The 22,927-nt window shown below is 39.8% G+C and overlaps 2 protein-coding genes and 1 long non-coding RNA gene across 11 annotated transcripts; 2 read left to right on the top strand and 1 right to left on the bottom strand.

Annotated features, from left to right (window-relative positions):
• The first annotated feature begins 46 nt into the window (after positions 1-46).
• Positions 47-8,485, top strand: LOC135331032 (fibroblast growth factor receptor 2-like). 2 transcript variants are annotated; one of them, XM_064526062.1, is made up of 20 exons: positions 47-484; positions 589-706; positions 1,060-1,190; positions 1,310-1,435; positions 1,696-1,803; positions 2,329-2,493; positions 2,600-2,773; positions 2,937-3,139; positions 3,438-3,558; positions 4,145-4,450; positions 4,689-4,787; positions 5,009-5,122; positions 5,493-5,612; positions 6,001-6,230; positions 6,477-6,608; positions 7,013-7,086; positions 7,139-7,179; positions 7,679-7,787; positions 8,135-8,234; positions 8,335-8,485. In XM_064526062.1, exons 1-20 carry the CDS (start codon positions 250-252, stop codon positions 8,368-8,370), a joined length of 2,742 nt encoding a protein of 913 aa, XP_064382132.1. In that variant the 5' UTR covers positions 47-249; the 3' UTR covers positions 8,371-8,485. The 2 variants fall into 2 exon arrangements, with proteins under 2 accessions (XP_064382132.1, XP_064382131.1); XM_064526061.1 differs by having other exon boundaries at positions 562-706.
• Positions 8,486-8,655: 170 nt separating this feature from the next.
• Positions 8,656-12,019, bottom strand: LOC135331033 (uncharacterized). Of its 7 annotated transcripts, XR_010392912.1 has the most exons (8): positions 11,214-12,019; positions 10,897-11,143; positions 10,698-10,829; positions 10,106-10,482; positions 9,473-9,944; positions 9,155-9,350; positions 9,019-9,095; positions 8,656-8,876 (listed from the first exon to the last, which is right to left on the bottom strand). It is a non-coding gene; the product is annotated as an uncharacterized LOC135331033 (long non-coding RNA). The 7 variants fall into 7 exon arrangements; XR_010392911.1 differs by having other exon boundaries at positions 10,106-10,634; positions 10,698-11,143; XR_010392909.1 differs by having other exon boundaries at positions 10,106-10,612; positions 10,698-11,143.
• Positions 12,020-15,034: 3,015 nt separating this feature from the next.
• Positions 15,035-22,887, top strand: LOC135331031 (fibroblast growth factor receptor 4-like). 2 transcript variants are annotated; one of them, XM_064526059.1, is made up of 20 exons: positions 15,042-15,567; positions 15,645-15,783; positions 16,168-16,298; positions 16,418-16,543; positions 16,762-16,869; positions 17,474-17,638; positions 17,749-17,922; positions 18,096-18,298; positions 18,578-18,698; positions 18,889-19,194; positions 19,433-19,531; positions 19,742-19,855; positions 20,231-20,350; positions 20,715-20,944; positions 21,191-21,322; positions 21,721-21,794; positions 21,867-21,907; positions 22,183-22,291; positions 22,488-22,587; positions 22,683-22,887. In XM_064526059.1, exons 1-20 carry the CDS (start codon positions 15,333-15,335, stop codon positions 22,716-22,718), a joined length of 2,763 nt encoding a protein of 920 aa, XP_064382129.1. In that variant the 5' UTR covers positions 15,042-15,332; the 3' UTR covers positions 22,719-22,887. The 2 variants fall into 2 exon arrangements, with proteins under 2 accessions (XP_064382130.1, XP_064382129.1); XM_064526060.1 differs by lacking the exons at positions 22,488-22,587; positions 22,683-22,887 and having other exon boundaries at positions 15,035-15,567; positions 22,154-22,280.
• Positions 22,888-22,927: the final 40 nt, after the last annotated feature.

Below are 22,927 nucleotides of genomic sequence, written 5' to 3'. Positions count from 1 at the left end.
CTCATGAGGCCATAGAAAATAACTGGATTCTGGTAGGTAAATATCATTGTACTTATAAATGAATTTTGTGTGACTGTTAATAAAGTTGAGTCGAGCTAGTAGTAGGGGGAAAAACTAGACTGCATGCTCTCTCTAGCTCTGTGGAGTGGCTGTCCATATCCCATTTAATAGTATAGTGTGGTGTGGCTTAGTTTTCTTTGATCGGAACTATCTGCTTAGCAGCTGCAGTACTGTATCTAGTGATCCACAATGGCTGGATTGATGACTATTGCTTCCTCAAGGAGCTATCTAAACCTGACTATTCTGGCCTTGTTCTGGATGTTGCAGTCTAGATGTACATGTGCTGTTGATGTCAGAGAGCTTGCATCCAGTATTGTATCAGCAGTGTGTGAAGCAAGTGACAGTGATGTGCAAGAGTTTTACACATCACTGAGAAGCTCATATGCAAGTAGCCAGGATCAGCAATACCCAGACCCACAGTTAGGTATGTGCCATCACGGTGATGATTCTCTGCATTGCATTTATGCTGTCATGTTGAGATTTATTGATCTACTGTTTCAGATCCAACCTCGGATTCTGTTTCTGTAGCTAACCCAAAACGCATCTCGCAACGTTCAGGAGAATATGATATCATCCCTTTTTATCGTAACTTTTTTCTGGATATCTACCCTCACAATGATGAACTTCAGGAGGAGTACTTTGAATGGTTCGCTAAATAATTATTTTTAGCCCAGAATAATGTACCCTGACAATCATCAGTATCGACTGACAGTGTATTTCATCTTATGTCTCTCCATAGTCTCTGTTGACGATCTGAATCATGCACAGAGTAAACTCAATCACCCATGTAATTTGGGGAATGAATGCTGCGGCTCTATGAACTATTAAATCATTTTCTACACTTACCCATAACTCTTTCTGGTCTGGCAAGTCAATTAATAACATCCTGTCTTTTGATTTTGTGGCCTCTTCTCACCAGATAGAGGCTTCAGCCACCAGCTTCAAAATTGGGGCTTCTCTATGCATTACAATCTCTTTATATACCCATTCTTTCTCCAGGTGTGTTCATCTGCTTAGTCCGGACAATGACACTATATATGGCTGTATCAAGGGGAACGAAACGAGAGGGTCGGACAGGTTCAGACTACTCGGACTCTTTAATGTGTTAGGTTATCACCATTCCTCTAAATGTGAGTACATTGTTAGCCCTGAACTATATGTTGTCTATACCCCATCTCTTGCTGCAAGATGTATTACATTAACATGTTCATTACGTCAAATCTAGCAAATTTTCTTATTTTCTATGCAGCGACAATTACATTGGCAATAGAAGATTTTGCTTATGTACATGTGCTTCAAAACGCGCTACTTGTTTGCACCGTTAATGTACCTTGGCTGAATGACACGATTGGTGTTTTTCATTCCCTGGAAATTGGTAAGATTAATGTGGTTGAGTAATGTGGTTGATGTCAATAATTTAATGCATTCATAATTCTTGCTGCATGATTTGTCAAGCTATTTAAGGGTTTGTTTTCCCTTGGAAGCTTCTAGCTATTCACTTGTTAACCTTCTGAAGTTCCAGGCATGCAGAGCTAATGTAGGAAATAGAGCATGACCCCTTCCAGTATGACCTCACTATGGCTACCACACAGTTTACCACAGTCTAATTGTGGTTATTCCTTTATCACTACATAGAATCTGACACCAAACCTATACTTCACGAAATCACTCGGTTCCCACACCAGAGAGACGGTTTCTTAGTGGCGAGTGAACCAAAGCTAGTTTCTACTGATACCTATGCAAGTAAGTTTAAGTATGCGTGCGTAACCCTAATGATTAGGATATCGATCTTCTAAGAATTATTGACAAAATGTTGCAGGGGTATGATTATATCCCAAGACATTGTTCCAATCAAGGAAACTGTCTAGATAATTGAAGGCATCAAAGTGTACACACTGCTCTATATTGGTGCCTGTATTATGATATTGTTCTCTTTATAGTCAAAAATATTACAGGGGTATCCCAAGACATTGTATACTCGAGACACACACCCCTAGACAGAATGTTGCAGGGGTATCCCAAGACATTGTTCCGATTATGTTATACTTGGGACGCACACCCCTAGACAGAATGTTGCAGGGGTATCCCAAGACATTCCAATTATGTTACACTCGGGACGCACACCCTAGACAAAATGTTGCAGGGGTATCCCAAGACATTGTTCCGATTGTGTTATGCTCCGAGGAAACTGTCTAGACAAAGGCATCGAAGTATACATAGCACTGCTCTATGTTGGTGCCTGTATTTTAATATATCTTTCTTTTATAGTCAGTCGGGACACACGCAAGGCTAGTTGGTTCCATGACAACGAGTATGTTCAAAAAGTAGTGATTGTGGATGGTACTACTGACTGTGTGAATGTAGGGGGGGATTTCCAACACTGCTCAAATATCACTTTCCCTATCACGTACTATGTCAGGGATTTTTCTTTTGGTAAGTTAAATTTTTATATGTCACTGCATGTATATAGTAAATGACAGTAAGGATATAACAAAGGAGATATAATATGCCAGTTGTTATGTGTGATTGTTTTGTACAGAGGAAATCTCCAGCTGTAACTTTGTGTCAGACTTTCAAATTGAACAGCAGACTCATTTCCTTTCCTTCAATTCTCCAAGCATCAATGATACTGGGGAATTCAAGTTCGCTATGTTTAATAGTTCAGCTTCAGATCAGACCTTTTTCATTGAGCGCTCATTCTTCATATCTGTTGGTAAGTTATATAGTACCCTAGCCAAGTGAATCTAAATGAGGATTTCGACTAGCTGTTACTATAGCAAATTTTGCTGTAGTATGATGGGATCTCTAAAGTAGTCTTTTTTAGGGGAAGATGTATAGTAACCATGCATATTGATTATTGCCTTACGCTTATACAGTTTTCACTGTGTTTCCACGGCAAATTACTCTGCACCTGGGCAGCACCTCGACTGTGTCATGTGCTCTAAAGGCCCCGTCCAACTCTACAGTTTACTGGCTCTACAAAAATCAACCCATCGTCTCTAACTGCAAGGGAACTGAAGAACACATTAGGACCGAAAGTTTAGGAAACGAGTTTTCAATGTTTTACTCAGATCTGAAGGTGAAGTGCACTGTATGTCTTTAATTAATCTGGTATGTACACAATACAACTGGCCAAGATCAGTCTCGTTCCAATTCCAATGCAATAAACATATGAGTTGAAGAGTTTCAATCTCATATGCACTGTTTTCAAAACAACTACTGTAATAGATATGTATGTATCTCGTATAAGCTTATAACCTTGTAATCATGCAAGTCCCCTCTAGAATGCAGCCGGTTAATATGCCCCAAAGTCTAGTAATCTTTTTGTTACTGTGACATTAATTTTGTTTGTCAATTTTTTGTAATTCTTTCTACAGCTTTGCAATACAACCGTTAGTGACGGTGGTGAATACACGTGTGCTGTCAACTACAGGATACCCACTGGGCAGCAGCTGTTCACAGCTCAAGTGCACGTCACGGCAACCGTTGCAAGTCCTGGTAAAGCAAAAGTGATGGCCATACGCATGTGAACCCTCTAAATTGTATTGCCAATATATTGGTGCTTGCTCTGGTTGCTAACATAGCACACAATGAATGTACCGTATATCTTCTAATTTATCGGACACTTCTAATTACCCCGGACACTCTTTTGGGAAATTTTCGTTGTTCTAATACAGCAGACACTCCAGTGCTTTAATATTACATTTGTTCTAAATATCCGGACAATACTTTGAAAAGTAGAGTTTACATTCACAGACAGCAAGTAAGACTTAGAGTGCTGCAGTTAGATAGCTTTGAGTAGCTAGTTTTAGATAGTTAGTGCAACTATTCAGTCGCACACTGTTCTATTAAACTTAGCTAGCTCGCATGCAGCTGCTTGCTTGTTCTAATTATTCCGGATACTTCGCATGCTCTATAAAAATCTGTTCCAATTATACCCGGACAATTTCCAAAATAATTATTTTTTACTGTCCGATAAATTAGAAGATATACGGTACGTACATGCAAGACACGAACTCATCAGTTATCCAGTACTTCACATATTTATGCAGTAGATTCATATCTTCCGTTTAACCTAATGCAGATGTACCTAAAATCATAACAACGGGTCCTCCTAAACCGGTGGGAGTGTATGTCGGAGGAGTAGTGGCAGCTGTCATTATTGTGATCTTGGTGATCATCTTTCTCGCTGTGGCCCTGGCAATACTGATGCAAAGGACAGTTAAACGCAGGAGAAGGAGAACCCTCAGGCATCGTCCCTCAAACCATCTCTTACTCAAGCCTCAGCTAGTCAAGGATGATGCCTATATCAATCTCTGCTCTCCTGATATAGTAAAAACTGGGGAATTAGACTTTCCCAGGCAAAAGTTGGAGCTTCAGTGTGAACTAGGTACGTATGTGATCCATTTTTTGTCTCCCAGTAATGAACGTATTCAAATGCAGTCATGCCAGGGTCTCCATTCAGTATAAGTTTTTCAAATCGTATCCAACCAGCCACCTCTTTATTATGGCCACAGTTAGCCTTATTGTGTAGTTGTGCTTATAACCAACTGGATATATAACACCTTGATTCCAATGATACGTACAATAATATTATGATTATTATGCTGTGTTAATACTGATTTTAGGTCAAGGTAAGTTTGGAAAAGTGTTCCAAGCCAAAGCACACGGGATGGTTTCTTCTCTCCCACACGTCAACATAGTTGCTGTGAAGACAACACTAAACAGTAAGCCGGCCGTATTTCTACTGTACCTTTTTGTATTACTATTATTCTCACTGTAAACAAAGAGTAGTGTTTCGTACTGTTGAAACACTGTATGGTTTGGTGAACCATTGTTCTTATATTATACTGTGCTATCAACGTTCTGAACGGTATATTGCTTGCACTGCACTTTCCGGTTAACACTTTCTAGCTGATGATCTAATCTCTGTCTGTTCATTCTGCAGATGAATCGTTTGGTGAGAACTATCGACTGCTGAATGAGTTGCAAATGCTCAAGAAGTTGTATAGACAACCTCACAAGAACATTTGCAATATCCTCGGTCACTGTACTGAGACAAGTGAGTCTATTAGCGAGCTAAGTACTGTAAGCTTGTGTAGTAAGTGTACATAGTACGTTGGCCCTTATTTCCATAGTTACATGTTAGACCTACTTGTAGTAAATCTCAATACAGGTCTCAATAGAGAGATAGTCCCTTTTAAGGAAGTCGGGAAGTCAAAATTGATGTGGTACTATCATTTTGGGACTTCATAAAAATTAATAATCAAGCTCTCAAAATAGAGAGTGCATGATCAATAATGGCAGGTCACTGTTACCACCAGAACAATGAATCACCTACATAATTATTATACAGTATTGTCTATTAAAAAAGGTTTTTGGGAGCAAGGCTGTTGTAGATATGTGTATGACACACTCTATTCTCTGTACAGAGCCATTGTTCTTGATCTTGGAGTACGCTTGCCATGGCAACCTCAAAGAGTATCTGCTCTCCTGTCGTGAAGCAATACTGAGTTGTGGGCAAGAGCTGCTGATTGATAGATCTCCTGAAAGTAAGTGAATGTCACAATAGACCACCCCATGCTTATTGATCGACTGTTGACATCACCATGCACCCTTCTAAAGTGTTGAGGGAGAGTTAGGGCTGGAAGTTCTGTGGTCAATTATGGCTTCATGTAGGGTTTATGTGGTTTGCAAGTATGCCAGCGACTTCTACATGAAAAAATGCTTTTAGCTGATTGGAGCTTATCACCTCTATAGCATATATTTTTTTAACAAAAAATCTAATGGTATGAATTTTTGAAATTAAGTTAGCTATGAGAAAGTTACGAAAACATTGTGAAGGCCAAACTCAAGTCAAATAGACTTTAGTACGTGATTGCCTCAGCCAGATTAACATATGGGCACATACACTACACATAAATTACTCACCTTACTCAGGTGTGCAGTCTGAAGGGACTAGTGAACTCAATAAACTTCAAATCGTGTCATCTGCTACCAACCCTCTCCATATCGAGCTGGGTGCTCTTTCCGATGAGCTGAAAGACCCGGAAAAGGCACTAAATCAAACAGGTTCTGTTCCCATGGCACCTGGACTGATAAAGGAGACCCAGTTCTGCAACTTTGCTGGCCAAATAGCCAATGGATTGGCGTATCTAGCTAACATGAATGTAAGCTACATGCATATATGGTACGCGTTATTCGCAACAGGAATTATTTGACACACTTACTTATGCTAAGCGTCAAAAAGTTACCAACTGTTCACTAAAACGACGTACTACGTGTACCACAGAACCATAGCAAATGACTTAAATAGATCATTAATATTATCCAGGGCTTTTAGTTTTGTGTGTGGACATTTAATGCAAATGTTTTACATGCTCTTAATTGAGATACAGTTACTTCTACTTGTGTAGGTTGTTCACTGTGACTTGGCTGCTCGAAACATCCTCATTGCTGAGAAAGGAGAGCTCAAGATCGGAGACTTTGGAATGGCTAAGGAACTCACTGAAGCTGAAACTCCCTATCAAAATCTAAACGCAAATGACGTAAGTACACACACACATTGTACATGCAGTTCATAATGTACACGTTGCTCTGTAAATGTTTCCTTGGTAATTTAGGCCCAGGAGGGGTGGTTACATGCACTATTGTACGATCGAGTTAGTTTGAGCATGCAGTTCACAATGTACACGTTGCTCTGTGTACATGTATGTTTTCTTGTGTACCTTTATGGTAGCTAGTAGCCAACAGAGGGATAATATTGGCCATGGATGTACGAGTTCCATAGAAACATTTTGAAGAATATTACAGTATCAATGTTACAGAGGGTAGAGAAACTGGGCCAAGTAATGCCACGTCTGATGATTTTGTAGTCATCTGTCTTGTTGGCCTTAAGTATACAGAAACTAATTTGGAACTACATGTGATTGTTTGTGGGCTTTCATTGCAGAATGATGTCTTTCCAGTCAGATGGGCTGCTCCTGAACTATTAGATAGACACCCCAACACTTTCAGAAGTGACATGTAAGTTTTGTATTTTATTGTTCTAAATGATTCAAAATTAACCATTTTGCAGTTGGTCCTTTGGAGTGACTCTCTGGGAGATAGCCTCCTATGGTAAGTAAAATAACTTCTGATTTTAGCTTTTGCATGCGACAGTGGTATATAATATATAACGTTGTCAAATTAAGGTAACAAGTGTGTAATTAAGTTATACAATCTATTTCCGTGATCATAATTTGATACGGGTTGTCGTGATACAAATTACATGATAAGAATCCTCGTGTTGTACTGTATAGTGCGAAATTTTCGAGGATTTCGTGGGTTAGAATTCTACACGAAAATTAAGTCCACAAAATTGTTCTTTAATTAGAATTACCTGCTATAAAAAAGCATGCAAAGATTTAAAGGCGTGGCTTCCGGTAAGCAGTCATTCCACGAACATTGTGCAACGAAATGGCTTTTAGAGGCCAATCCACAAAATATAAGTGCCCCGAAAATTTCGCGCTATACAGTATATAGGCAGCTCGTGCTTGTGTATCTGTATCTATTACATATACTGCTTACTTTAATATGGGTTTACTGTATCATTTTACATATGCTTGGTAACATATAGGAAGTGAGCCGTTCTCAGACATCCAACTTGGAGCCAGTCTGGAGTTGTTCCACAGGCATCTACAAGACGGGAATAGATTGCCTAGACCAACCGGACTGAGCAACTACTTGTAAGCAATTGTTGTCCTTTCAGACGTAAAATAAACTGTACAATATAATTATTGTCTGCCTTTACTTATATCACTCACACACAACTCCTCGATCTCCCCATAGAGTTTGGACTGCATGACAAAGTAATGGATATTGTGCGTATAGCTCTTTAGTGGGCTATGAGATAAACATTCTGTGACAGGGTTTATAAAAGTAAATCATGCAGTGCCACCCATTGTGTTTTGGAGCTTATAGGTTGTTATCTATACAGCTTGGATGACCGTATTGGGAGACATCTTTGCCGCATTGCTTGTACATGTATATAAAGTGTATTAAATTCCCAGGATGATATTATTTGTCACAACAGATATCGTCAGATGTGTAGCTGTTGGTCTATTAATCCTGAGGCAAGACCTTGTGCAGAAGAGCTGGTTGAGTATTTCCAGAACATTGATCCTAACACAACAGTAAGTCAATAATTATTATATAATTATAACAGCCCTGATTTAGCGAGTTAGAAGGGTTCATGCATGCATAGTTATAAATTATGTATTTTCTCTATCACAGATTTTAGAAGACATGCTTGAAGAGGGTGTTCTTTAGACTTCTACATGGCTGAATCAAACCCCTGATCCCAAATTGAACATTGTTAATGAACTCATACTTGACATTTGTACTTTTTCTCAGTATACAACAAAATATTCATTTATTTTCTAGCTACACAGTCATAATAATGGTAATTACTGTTCAAAACTGCAAAAAAATCATACTGAGTATATATATAATTATAGGTACAAACTAAAGGTGCAATAACTGGAAGGTTAAATTATATTATAGTTTTACTTCTGTTCGCAATAATTCCTTCATACTATAGATATAGCCAGCAAACCTGACAAAAAGGTGAGTGTCCTCAGCACATGCTCCTCCACTTTGCTTAATTGAAAGCGAAATATGAAGTCGTGATGAAGAGCTGAGTACCAGTGCATTGGTGGCCATTGGTGTGTATTGAATTAAGCGGCAGTATGTTTTTGGACGCCCTCCATATGGCAAGTCAATTGTTGCTTTCTTCTTTGTCACCAGTATTTTGACTTTTGACACAATTGTGGCTCCTGCAAATTTTTAAACCACAAGAGTATTCTTTGGTGGATCCAATAATTATAATTTTCACTTATTTGCAATTGGTACCCTTTAAGCTATAATTATGTACATTTAACAGTACCCTCCATCAAGAAATGACATACAACAACCTACCTTTTGTCTGCTCAACTTTGATTTCGATTTCAATTTTGCCAGAAAATTTTTTCCCGGCAAATGACTTCCCAGAGCATCTATAGGTGGTAAAAAAAAGGTAAAATCTAGAGCAAATCTTTTTTGTACAGTTACCAACCTTGTATATAGTAAAAGACGTAACTCACTAACACCAAAGCATTCAAGATTGTCTTTTTTATATTTAATTTCATCTCGGGTAACAGTTCCAAATGGCTTTGCAAATGGGTCGATTTTCTTCCACTCAATCTGAGAGTTTCTTGATGTTGTTGACCTCTTCACCATTAAGATATCTCGTGCATAGAGACAATTCAATTCTGTATGAATACAAGAGTAGACATGTATAGTATGATTGTATAGTCAACAATAATGTCATGCATTGTGAACAGCTACACAATAGAGTCAAAATAAAGCAAACCCAGCCCCCACAACTCCTTACCATTTTCGAACAGCTGGTTTCCTCTTCTCCAGAACTGTTTGTTGAGCCTTTGATGGGATTGGAATTTTTGGGAATGGGTTTCCACTAGGATACATCAGATACTGTTCTTTTTTGGGTGAGGAAAGAACATGATCAACAGGATGGGTAGTGAACCAGGTCCACATTTTCTGTAGTTGAGTTGTGACGACACACCTTCCCAAAGAAGGAATTATGTAGTTAATTGTTTGCACATCTATGGTAACAGCTCCTACTACTAATTGGTCAGGTTGTCCAAGAGCTGATACGTAACCTCGAAATTGTGGACAAGAACCATTGCGTTTATGACAAAATCCAAGTCCTTAAGGGTATAGACACCCTTTCCATCTGAGGTCTTAATAATGTATGGTCCACTATACTTGTTTTCGAGCTTTCCACCTTTCCTCTCCTTTTGTTGGGTGTTCTCAACCAAAACCTTAATTCCAGGTTGCAGTTCCTAAATATAAGATGTATTTAATTTGCTTAGAACAAACTGCACAGTTTGAAATCATATATGCTTCGTACATAATTATAGCATTCGCACACATGAATGTGCAAGTGTATATATATACTTGCATGCAGCCTGTATAATATATATAGGGCTGTATAATTATATACCTCTGGTGAATGCCGTTTATGATATCATAGCACTCCTTTTGCTTTTTTTGAGATTTTTTTATGTTTTCACCAGCTATGCTCTTTATATCTTCTTGCCTCTTGAGCATTTTCTCAATAAAAGCATCTGCAGTTGTCTCTGCATCTATATCTTCACTGGTCACTGTTTCGTTTTGCTCTACATCTGCTTCTATAGGCAGCCGAGCTTCACGATGAAACATCATGAAGAATGGTGAATAGCCGGTTGATCGGTGTTTCGACACTCGGTATGCAAACAGAATAGTGTCTAGCTTTGTATCCCAATCATTGTGTGCTTCATTCACTAACTTGCTGAGAGAACGACAGATTGTCTGATTGAATCGCTCTGTGAGGCCATTAGTCTGAAAATCCAGTAATTAGCCATAATAATTATACCATAATTATAATAGTTGCATGTATATCCTATATGTATTCACTCCTTTTTGCACTAGGTAAAAGTAAAAACGTTCACTCCTTTTTCGAACTTCCTTTCTGGGGTGGTGTGAAAGTATATCTATATATATGCCATAATTTATTATACATGTAGTATTTAATTATGTGCATGCATGCTTCTTACTTGAGGATGATAGGCGGAAGTGATTCTATGCTGTGTGTTTGTTCTTTTAAAGAGTGCCTCAGTAACTTTATTGACAAATTCTCTTCCTTGGTCACTAAGGATAACAGTAGGGCAGCCGTATGTGCAAAATACCTGTGTTACAGTAAATAATTATACTAAGGGCCGTTGCATGCACAGCACATAATTTATATAATTATACTGAGTATAAGACGTTGGCTACTGACAATGCAGTTTTGTCTTTTAGAGCAGCAGCTACAGCCCACTTTGTGTAGTAATCTGTAATTGTCATCAAGAACTTGTTTCCTGCTGGAGTTACAGGCAGAGGACCCACTAAATCCATTCCAACCTGATACCAGGCTTCTTCTTTAAACAGGAATGGGATGAAGTGTTGCATTAGTTTTATGCAACTTATGGTTTTGGCGCTGGCAGTGGTCACATGAAGCAATCTGCAAGAGAAATACCGTTCAATGCACAAAACACCTGCACTATAACAAGGTATATAAATTTGAAACTTACGTAGGCACATGCTGTCTTGTACATGTTTGGCCAGTAGTATCGTTGAGTTAGCTGAGAAAGTGTTTTGTCTCTTCCTAGATGAGCTTGCCCATGGATGCTCTCAATGATCTTTCTTCTGTCTTCTTCACCTTCCACTACCAACCTAGGAGTGTTCTTATTTCCTCCTACATACTGCAGCTTGCCCCCGAACAGCACGAAATACTTCGCTCTTTTGCAGAGGCCACGCTTCTCCTTTTTGTCAGCGTCTGGTGGATACATGCCTGATTGTAGGTAAGTAGTGATGGCAGCATATGGGTACGTCTCAGTTTCTTGCTCTTCCATTTGCAACTTAGAGGAGCCAATTTGCACTTTGGAGTCCATTTTCACTGACTTCGGAATTGTGGGAGCAATGTAGACTATACAGTAACTAAAATACTAGCCAAACTGTACTGCATTGTCTTTATATACACCTGATTCATTGACAACTAACTGTGTTTGCAAGTCATAGTTACCAAGCTCTAGCTACTACACTAGTCAGCAAGAGAGCTTGGTCACCATGACTTTGTGAATGGTAAGCACTATGTGGGAGACCTCAGACTCTACTTAGCATGATTGGGCGAGCCTGAGGGTGCTAGTGTGTAGTAAATCTGGACTATCAGTGTCAGCAAGAGAGCTTGGTCCCATGGGTCAGCCAGCACCTAGAGTCAGCACATTGTGAGAGATTTATGGAGTCAGCACTGTGGGATAGATCAGCAGGGAATTTTACTTGAGCGAATGGTCAGCACTTTGTGGTTGCCCATGCAGATCATCTATAAGGGGCCCCATATCGCTGGCTATACTAGCGCTAGTGAAATAGGGCCGTAAGGGGGGGCCCAAATCGCTAGCGTTTAGGGCCGGGGGGGGGCCCCGAAAACGGGGGGAGCCCCATATCGCTTCTACACCGGTGTAGAAGCGATATGAGGCTCCCCCCATTTCAGGGCCCCCGGGGCCTAAAACGCTAGCGATTTGGGGCCCCCCTACGGCCCTATTTCACTAGCGCTTTGAGGCCCCTCCAGCGATATGGGGCCCCCACTTATAACTTGCGGTGTAGATGGTATCTATATGCTTGTAGCCTCAGCCTCATGGTCTAAGTACATCTAGATGTCCCTTGCTGACTAGATCTTGCACAGTACTTACTCATAATTAGCTCTCTTGCTGACTAAGTGCAGAGTTTAATAACACCATGACTTGCAGGTGCTATTGGCTAATGTTAGGCTAGCTATACCAGAGCAGGAAGATGTAGATCTATCCTCAATACTTAACTGAACTCGAGAAAGTTGTTATTTTATGCCCCTGTTATCAGTTACGGAATAAATTACTGTTCCTTTAATTAACTGGCTCTGTTCGTTAGATAATAAGAGAGAAACACATGCATGCACACACAGAACATGCATGCAGAGTGAGACATACATTACTGTCATAGGAACAAAGACGAGCAGGGCCTCTTCACAACACAAGTAAACGATAAAGCCTTGCTCTACGTACATAGGGCTGAGATAGAGGTAATAAAACACACATGGAAAAAAGAACAAGTGTGTCCACAGGTGGCTGACTACCATGCATCCTCCACAATTTCTTGCTCTTTGATTTGCAGTTTATTCTCAACTTCGCCAGGAAAAGTTCTTGATAACAAAGTGCATGGGCTGTGGCTGCTGCTTGTATTCTCAGTAGTATATGCTCAGCCTATATGAATGCATGCATGCATGTGCTGTGTATACAATGGCTATGTGCTGCCACACTGTAACGCAGGCCTTATTTTGCACATAATTATGGCTGCCTTATACTGTTATCATCAGTGACCAAGCAGCACAGATTATAGGCTAGTAATATATTCTGTATTGGAGTTTAGATCTACATAAACATTATAGCCATTGATTCTCAACTCAACCTCCTATTACTGTTGTGCTGGCTTGACTCTACTGCTCAGAATAGACTTCTCTAGGGGGGCCCTATAATCACTAAGGGGGCCGTATACCGCTAGTGCAATGGGGCCCCCCTTACACCCCAAATCGCTAGCGTTTTAGGGCCGGGGCCCCAAAATAAGGGGGGGCCCCATATCGCTTCTACACCGGTAGACTCGCAAGCCACTCCCTTTTCTCTGATTGGACGGGGGCGGGAGAAAAGGGACTGGTGACTCTGGGACACATTTTGTGTCTCTACCAGAATTTGGGTAGAGATTATTCATTGATTTTTCCACGTGATCCAAAAATTGCGTGAGGTTAAGTAGAATTGCGTAGCCTGCAAAAGTGATCGCGGGCTTCTTAGCTACAGTTTAAGAATGGATGCTAGTGCTAGAAAAGAGAAGATGATGGAGTAATAACATCATCAGGTATTCAGCTAGGATATAGTCATCTAAGACACCAGCAGAGATTAGCTTGTTTTAGTTTTACGTGATGAGAACTGGCAGCCGAAAGTCATTGGTTGCCTAAAGCTTTTAATAACCTGTACAATACAAGACAGATAATGGCAGATGGCAGCAGTTGAATTGAGAGTAGTCAGACTTGTACAAGCTGTCTTAAATCGCTGCCACTCCTCGGTTCAAAGAAGGACTGCCAAGATTTCTACGTTCATCAGCTGTTCCATGCTAATCCACAAGTTGTGGCACAACAGACACTGGTACAAGGATCTATAAAATCAAAAGGCTGGCTAGATAGATCTGTATACTTGTCTTCTGTGTCTTTAGCTTTTAACGCATCAGAATAAATTGGATAATTTGCACGTGACATTAATATTTAATAGCATTCCTGATTTACACAAGCTGTAGCCCAGAGTCACCAGTCCCTTTTCTCCCGCCCCCGTCCAATCAGAGAAAAGGGAGTGGCTTGCGAGTCTACTACACCGGTGTCATAAAATTTTAGGCCCCCCATGAGATTGGGCCCCCCCGGGCCTAGAATTTTAACATTTTAGGCCCCCTCTTAAAATTTTAGGCCCCCATTATTAACAGCATAACAGCGGTAACATTATGGACAGTGCATTCTCAAAATACACCAATACAGTCTTCTATGGTCTTCACAGTCTATGCAGTGCCAGTTACTGAATGCAGCTCTCCTCACACACACACATTTCATGCATGTACAGTACTGTCAGTAGTATACCACTGGTCTCACAGCCATCACACTGCACCATGTCATTCTATGAATCAGGCCTCATGCAGCACGAAGCACATAGGTGCCAACTGTCCCGAATTGGTCAGGACTGTCCAAGATTACCCTTGTTCCGAAAGGAAACTGCTATTGTGATTCCACCATGTTAAAACAGTTTCTCTCTTGACTTCTATCTGTGATTCCACATTACTTGAGAGCTGAGCCAGTGATGCTATTGGAGCATCCCCACAACAATTTACATCTTCTATGTATAGGAAAACATGGAGGAAGATATGAATTATTGTCTTTGCACTGAAAAATTGTGTGTTTTATACTTTTTTGTCCTGAAATTTGGCTGAGAAAGTAAGCACAAAGTTGCAAATATGGCGATAGCTATGGTAAATCTTCCTTCACTTTGAATTCCATAATAGAATAATAATGCAAACATTTTTGCTACTTTGATATACAGAGTCTTTGCTAGCCTCGATTCAAGGCCGATTAAATCGGCCTTGAATCGAGGCTAGCTCGCATGCAGCTGCTTGCTTGTTCTAATTATTCCGGACACTTCGCATGCTCTATTCCAATTATACCCGGACAATTTCCAAAATAATTATTTTTTCCTGTCCGATAAATTAGAAGATATACGGTAGTGTGGTGTGGCTTAGTTTTCTTTGATCAGAACTATCTGCTGCAGTACTGTATCTAGTGATCCACAATTAGACTCGCAAGCCGTCACTGTTGCAGGCGAACAGTAGACTGGTCAAACTCCGTGTTGAGACTTGTGTAACGTTTGCCACGATATTTGTGGCAACTAACCGCATGCGGTTACCACAAGATCAATGATAGTGACGTTTCACTAGAAAACTCTACATATCACATGCAGTATACTGACGTCACGAAAACCGCAGCCACTTAAAATACTTTCTGATATGCTGACTGTGCAACACAAGTCTCAACACGGAGTTTGACCAGTCTACTGTTCGCCTGCAACAGTGACGGCTTGCGAGTCTAATCCACAATGGCTGGATTGATGACTATTGCTTCCTCAAGGAGCTATCTAAACCTGACTATTCTGGCCTTGTTCTGGATGTTGCAGTCTAGATGTACATGTGCTGTTGATGTCAGAGAGCTTGCATCCAGTATTGTATCAGCAGTGTGTGAAGCAAGTGACAGTGATGTGCAAGAGTTTTACACATCACTGAGTAGCTCATATGCAAGTAGCCAGGATCAGCAATACCCAGACCCACAGTTAGGTACGTGCCATCACGGTGATGATTCTCTGCATTGCATTTATGCTGTCATGTTGAGATTTATTGATCTACTGTTTCAGATCCAACCTTGGATTCTGTAGCTAACCCAAAACGCATCTCGCAACGTTCAGGAGAAAGTGATATCGTCCCTTATTATCATAACTTTTTTCTGGATATCTACTCTCACAATGATGAACTTCAGGAGGAGTACTTTGAATGGTTCGCTAAATAATTATTTTTAGCCTAGAATAATGTACCCTGACAATCATCAGTATCGACTGAGAGTGTATTTTATCTTATGTCTCTCCATAGTCTCTGTGGATAATCCGAATCATGCACAGAGTAAACTCAATCACCCATGTAATTTAGGGAATGAAAGCTGCTCTATAATGAATGCTGCGGCTCTATAAACTATTAAATCATTTTCTACAACTTATCCATAACTACATGAATTATTCTTTCTGGTCTGGTAAGTCAATTAATAACATCCTGTCTTTTGATTGTGTGGCCTCTTCTCACCAGATAGAGGCTTCAGCCACCAGCTTCAAAATTGGGGCTTCTCTATGCATTACAATCTCTTTTAAATGCCCATTCTTTCTCCAGGTGTGTTCATCTGCTTAGTCCGGACAATGACACTATATATGGCTGTATCAAGGGGAACGAAACGAGAGGGTCGGACAGGTTCAGACTACTCGGACTCTTTAATGTGTTTAGTTATCACCATTCCTTTAAATGTGAGTACATTGTTAGCCCTGAACTAGATGTTGTCTATACCCCATCTCTTGCTGCAAGATGTATTATATTAACATGTTTATTACGTCAAATCTAGCAAATTTGCTTATTTTCTATGCAGCGACAATCATACTGGCAATAGAAGATTTTGCTTATACACATGTGCTTCAAAAAGCGCTACTTGTTTGCACCGTTAATGTACCTTGGCTGAATGACACGATTGGTGTTTTTTATTCCCTGGAAATTGGTAAGATTAATGTGGTTGAGTAATGTGGTTGATGTCAGCATTCATAATTCTTGCTGCATGATTTGTCAAGCTATTTAAGTTAACCTTCTGAAGTTCCAGGCATGCAGAGCTAATGTAGGAAGTAGAGCATGACCCCTTCCAGTATGACCTCACTATGGCTACCGCACAGTTTACCACAGTTATTACCTAATTGTGGTTATTCCTTTATCACTACATAGAATCTGACACCAAACCTATACTTCACAAAATCACTCGGTTCCCGCACCAGAGAGACGGTTTCTTAGTGGCGAGTGAACCAAAGCTAGTTTCTACTGATACCTATGCAAGTAAGTTTAAGTATGCGTGCGTAACCCTAATGATTAGGATATCGATCTTCTAAGAATTATTGACACCCTTAGACAAAATGTTGCAGGGGTATAATTATATCCCAAGACATTGTTCCAATCAAGGAAACTGTCTAGATAATTAAAGGCATCAAAGTGTACACACTGCTCTATATTGGTGCCTGTATTATGATATTGTTCTCTTTATAGTCAAAAATATTACAGGGGTATCCCAAGACATTGTATACTCGGGACACACACCCCTAGACAGAATGTTGCAGGGGTATCCCAAGACATTGTTCCGATTATGTTATACTCGGGACACACACCCCTAGACAGACTGTTGCAGGGGTATCCCAAGACATTGTTCCGATTATGTTATACTCGGGACGCACACCCTTAGACAGAATGTTGCAGGGGTATCCCAAGACATTCCAATTATGTTATACTCGGGACGCACACCCCTAGACAAAATGTTGCAGGGGTATCCCAAGACATTGTTCCGATTGTGTTATGCTCCGAGGAAACTGTCTAGACAAAGGCATCGAAGTATACATAGCACTGCTCTATGTTGGTGCCTGTATTTTAATATATCTTTCTTTTATAGTCAGTCGGGACACACGCAAGGCTAGTTGGTTCCATGACAACGAGTATGTTCAAAAAGTAGTGAATGTGGATGATACTACTGACTGTGTGAATGTAGGGGGGAATTTCCAACACTGCTCAAATATCACTTTCCCTATCACGTACTATGTCAGGGATTTTTCTTTTGGTAAGTTAAATTTTTATATGTCACTGCATGTATAATTATAGTAAATGACAGTAAGGATATAACAAAGGAGATATAATATGCCAGTTGTTATGTGTGATTGCTTTGTACAGAGGAAATCTCCAGCTGTAACTTTGTGTCAGACTTTCAAATTGAACAGCAGACTCATTTCCTTTCCTTCAATTCTCCAAGCATCAATGATACTGGGGAATTCAAGTTCGCTATGTTTAATGGTTCAGCTTCAGATCAGACCTTTATCCTTGAGCGCTCATTCTTCATATATGTTGGTAAGTTATAATAATTATAGTAAGTACCCTAGCCAATTGAATCCTAAATAAGGATTTCAACTAGCTATTACTATAGCAAATTTTGCTGTAGTATGATGGGGTCTTCTAAAGTAGTCTTTTTTGGGAAGATGTATAGTAACCATGCATATTATTATTGCCTTACACTTATACAGTTTTCACTGTGTTTCCACGGCAAATCACTCTGCACCTGGGCAGCACCTCGACTGTGTCATGTGCTCTAAAGGCCCCGTCCAACTCTACAGTTTACTGGCTCTACAAAAATCAACCCATCGTCTCTAACTGCAAGGGGACTGAAGAACACATTAGGACCGAAAGTTTAGAAAACGAGTTTTCAATGTTTTACTCAGATCTGAAGGTGAGGTGCACAATACAACTGGCCAAGATCAGTCTCGTTCCAATTCCAATGCAATAAACATAGAGTTAAACATATGAGTTGAAGAGTTTCAATCTCATATGCACTGTTTTCAAAACAACTACTGTAATAGATATGTATGTATCTCGTATAAGCTTATAACCTTGTAATCATGCAAGTCCCCTCTAGAATACAGCCGGTTAATATGCCCCAAAGTCTAGTAATCTTTTTGTTACTGTGACATTAATTTTGTTTGTCAATTTTTTGTAATTCTTTCTACAGCTTTGCAACACAACCGTTAGTGACGGTGGTGAATACACGTGTGCTGTCAACTACAGGATACCCATTGGGCAGCAGCTGTTCACAGCTCAAGTGCACGTCACGGCAACCGTTGCAAGTCCTGGTAAAGCAAAAGTGATGGCAATACGCATGTGAAAACCCTATAAATTGTATTGCCAATATATTGGTGCTTGCTCTGGTTGCTAACATAGCACACAATCAATGTACGTACATGCAAGACACGAACTCATCAGTTATCCAGTACTTCACATATTTATGCAGTAGGTTCATATCTTCCGTTTAACCTAATGCAGATGTACCTAAAATCATAACAACGGGTCCTCCTAAACCGGTGGCAGTGTATGTCGGAGGAGCAGTGGCAGCTGTCATTATTGTGATCTTGGTGATCATCTTTCTCGCTGTGGCCCTGGCAATACTGATGCAAAGGACAGTTAAACGCAGGAGAAGGAGAACCCTCAGGCATCGTCCCTCAAACCATCTCTTACTCAAGCCTCAGCTAGTCAAGGATAACGCCTATGTCAATCTCTGCTCTCCTGATATAGTAAAAACTGGGGAATTAGACTTTCCCAGGCAAAAGTTGGAGCTTCAGTGTGAACTAGGTACGTACGTGATCCATTTTGGTCTCCCAGTAATGAACGTATTCAAATGCAGTCATGCCAGGGTCTCCATTCAGTATAAGTTTTTCAAATAGTATCCAACCAGCCACCTTTTTATTATGGCCACAGTTAGCTTTATTGTGTAGTTGTGCTTATAACCAACTGGATATATAACACCTTGATTCCAATGATACGTACAATAATATTATGATTATTATGCTGTGTTAATACTGATTTTTAGGTAAAGGTAAATTTGGAAAAGTGTTCCAAGCCAAAGCACACGGGATGGTTTCTTCTCTCCCGCACGTCAACATAGTTGCTGTGAAGACAACACTAAACAGTAAGCCGGCCGTATTTCTACTGTACCTTTTTGTATTACTGCTATTCTCACTGTAAACAAAGAGTAGTGTTTCGTACTATTGAAACACTGTATGGTTTGGTGAACCATTGTTCTTAGCTATCAACGTTCTGAACGGTACATTGCTTGCACTGCACTTTCCGGTTAACACTTTCTAGCTGATGATCTAATCTCTGTCTGTTCATTCTGCAGATGAATCGTTTGGTGAGAACTATCGACTGCTGAATGTGTTGCAAATGCTCAAGAAGTTGTATAGACAACCTCACAAGAACATTTGCAATATCCTGGGACACTGTACTGAGACAAGTGAGTCTGAGGTATTAGCGAGCTAAGTACTGTAAGCTTGTGTAGTAAGTGTACATAGTACGTTGGCCTTTATTTCCATAGTTACATGTTAGACCTGCTTGTAGTAAATCTCAATACAGGTCTCAATAGAGAGATAGTCCCTTTTAAGGAAGTCGGGAAGTCAAAATTGATGTGGTACTATCATTTTGGGACTTCATAAAAATTAATAATCAAGCTCTCAAAATAGAGAGTGCATGATCAATAATGGCAGGTCACTGTTACCACCAGAACAATGAATCACCTACATAATTATTATACAGTATTGTCTATTAAAAAAGGTTTTTGGGAGCAAGGCTGTTGTAGATATGTGTATGACACACTCTATTCTCTGTACAGAGCCATTGTTCTTGATCTTGGAGTACGCTTGCCATGGCAACCTCAAAGAGTATCTGCTCTCCTGTCGTAAAGCAATACTGAGTTGTGGGCAAGAGCTGCTGATTGATAGATCTCCTGAAAGTAAGTGAATGTCACAATAGACCACCCCATGCTTATTGATCGACTGTTGACATCACCATGCACCCTTCTAAAGTATTGAGGGTGAGTTAGGGCTGGAAGTTCTGTGGTCAATTATGGCTTCATGTAGGGTTTATGTGGTTTGCAAGTATGCCAGCGACTTCTACATGAAATGATTGGAGCTTATCCTCTATAGCTTTTTAACAAAAAATCTAATGGTATGAATTTTTGAAATTAAGTTAGCTATGAGAAAGTTACAAAAACATTGTGAAGGCCAAACTCAAGTCAGTACGTGATTGCCTTAGGAATTTCAGCCAGATTAACATATGGGCACATACACTACACATAAATTACTCACCTTACTCAGGTGTGCAGTCTGAAGGGACTAGTGAACTCAATCAACTTCAAATCGTGTCACCTGCTACCAACCCTCTCCATATCGAGCTGGGTGCTCTTTCCGATGAGCTGAAAGACCAGGAAAAGGCACTAAATCAAACAGGTTCTGTTTCCATGGCACCTGGACTGATAAAGGAGACCCAGTTCTGCAACTTTGCTGGCCAAATAGCCAATGGATTGGCGTATCTAGCTAACATGAATGTAAGCTACATGCATATATGGCACACGTTATTCGCAACAGGAATTATTTGACACACTTACTTATGCTAATTGTCAAAAAGTTACCAACTGTTCACTAAAACGACGTACTACGTGTACCACAGAACCATAGCAAATGATTTAAATAGATCATTAATATTATCCAGGGCTTTTAGTTTTGTGTGTGGACATTTAATGCAAATGTTTTACATGCTCTTAATTGAGATACAGTTACTTCTACTTGTGTAGGTTGTTCACTGTGACTTGGCTGCTCGAAACATCCTCATTGCTGAGAAAGGAGAGCTCAAGATCACAGACTTTGGAATGGCTAAGGAACTCACTGAAGCTGAAACTCCCTATCAAATTCTAAATGCAAATGACGTAAGCATGCAAATGACGTAAGCACACACACACAATCGTACATACAGTTCATAATGTACGTTTATCAGTAATTAAATGTTTCCTTGGTAATTTAGGCCCAAGATGGGGGGGGGGGGTGGTTATATGAGTATGCAGTTTACAATGTACACGTTTCTCTGTGTATGTTTTCTTGTGTACCTTTATGGTAGTAGCCAACAGAGGGATAATATTGACCATGGATGTACGAGTTCCATAGAAACATTTTAAAGAATATTACAGTATCAATATTACAGAGGGTAGAGAAACTGGGCCAAGTAATGCCACGTCTGATGATTTTGTAGTCATCTGTCTTTGTTGGCCTAAGTATACAGAAACTGAATTTGGAACTACAAGTTATTGTTTGTGGGCTTTCATTGCAGAATGATGTCTTTCCAGTCAGATGGGCTGCTCCTGAACTATTAGATAGACACCCCAACACTTTCAGAAGTGACATGTAAGTTGATTGTACTTGATTGTTCTCTTGTGGACAAAATTATATTAAATTTCAAAACCATAATTTTTGCAGTTGGTCCTTTGGAGTAACTCTCTGGGAGATTGCCTCCTATGGTAAGTAACATTACTTCTGATTTTAGCATACGACAGTGCATGGTATATATATATATAACGTTGTCAAATTAAGGTAACAAACGTGTAATTAAGTCTATTTCCGTGTCATAATTTGATACGGGTCGTCGTGATATAAATTACATGCATGAGAATCCTCGTGTTGTATAGGCAGCTCGCCCTCGGGCTTATGCTTGTGTGTCTATTACATATATACTGCGTATTTATGGGTTCACTGTATCATTTTAGATTTTGCTCTATGCTTGGTAACATAATAGGAAGTGAGCCGTTCTCAGACATCCAACTTGGAGCCAGTCTGGAGTTGTTCCACAGGCACCTACAAGACGGGAATAGATTGCCTAGACCAACCGGACTGAGCAACTACTTGTAAGCGTGATTGAAGTAATGGATTTTGTGCGTAGCTCTTTAGTGGGCTTATGAGATAAACATTCTGTGAGAGGGTGTATAAAAGTAAATGATGCAGTGCCACCCATTGTATTTGGAGCTTATAGGCTGTTCTCTGAGGCGGCTTTGCTGTTTTGCTATATTTAAATTCCCAGGATAATATTATTTGTCACAACAGATATCGTCAGATGTGTAGCTGTTGGTCTATTAATCCTGAGGCAAGACCTTGTGCAGAAGAGCTGGTTGAGTATTTCCAGAACATTGATCCTAACACAACAGTAAGTCAATATATATAATTATAACAGCCCTGATTTAGCGAGTTAGAAGGGTTCATGCATGCATAGTTATAAATTATGTATTTTCTCTATCACAGATTTTAGAAGACATGCTTGAAGAGGGTACTCTTTAGACTTCTACATGGCTGGATCAAACCCCTGATCCCAAATTGAACATTGTTAATGAACTCATACTTGACATTTGTACTTTTTCTAAGTAGATCTATACAACAAAATATTCTAACTACACAGTCATAATGTATTTTCTAAGTATACACAACAAAATATTCATTTACTTTCTAACTACACAATCTGGTAATGATAATTACTATTCAAAACTGCA

Source organism: Halichondria panicea, chromosome 2 (genome assembly GCF_963675165.1).
Source record: "Halichondria panicea chromosome 2, odHalPani1.1, whole genome shotgun sequence".
NCBI classification, from domain to species: domain Eukaryota; kingdom Metazoa; phylum Porifera; class Demospongiae; order Suberitida; family Halichondriidae; genus Halichondria; species Halichondria panicea.
The sequence above is the reverse complement of the archived record's forward strand: the minus strand, read 5'-3'. Positions and strand labels throughout refer to the sequence as shown.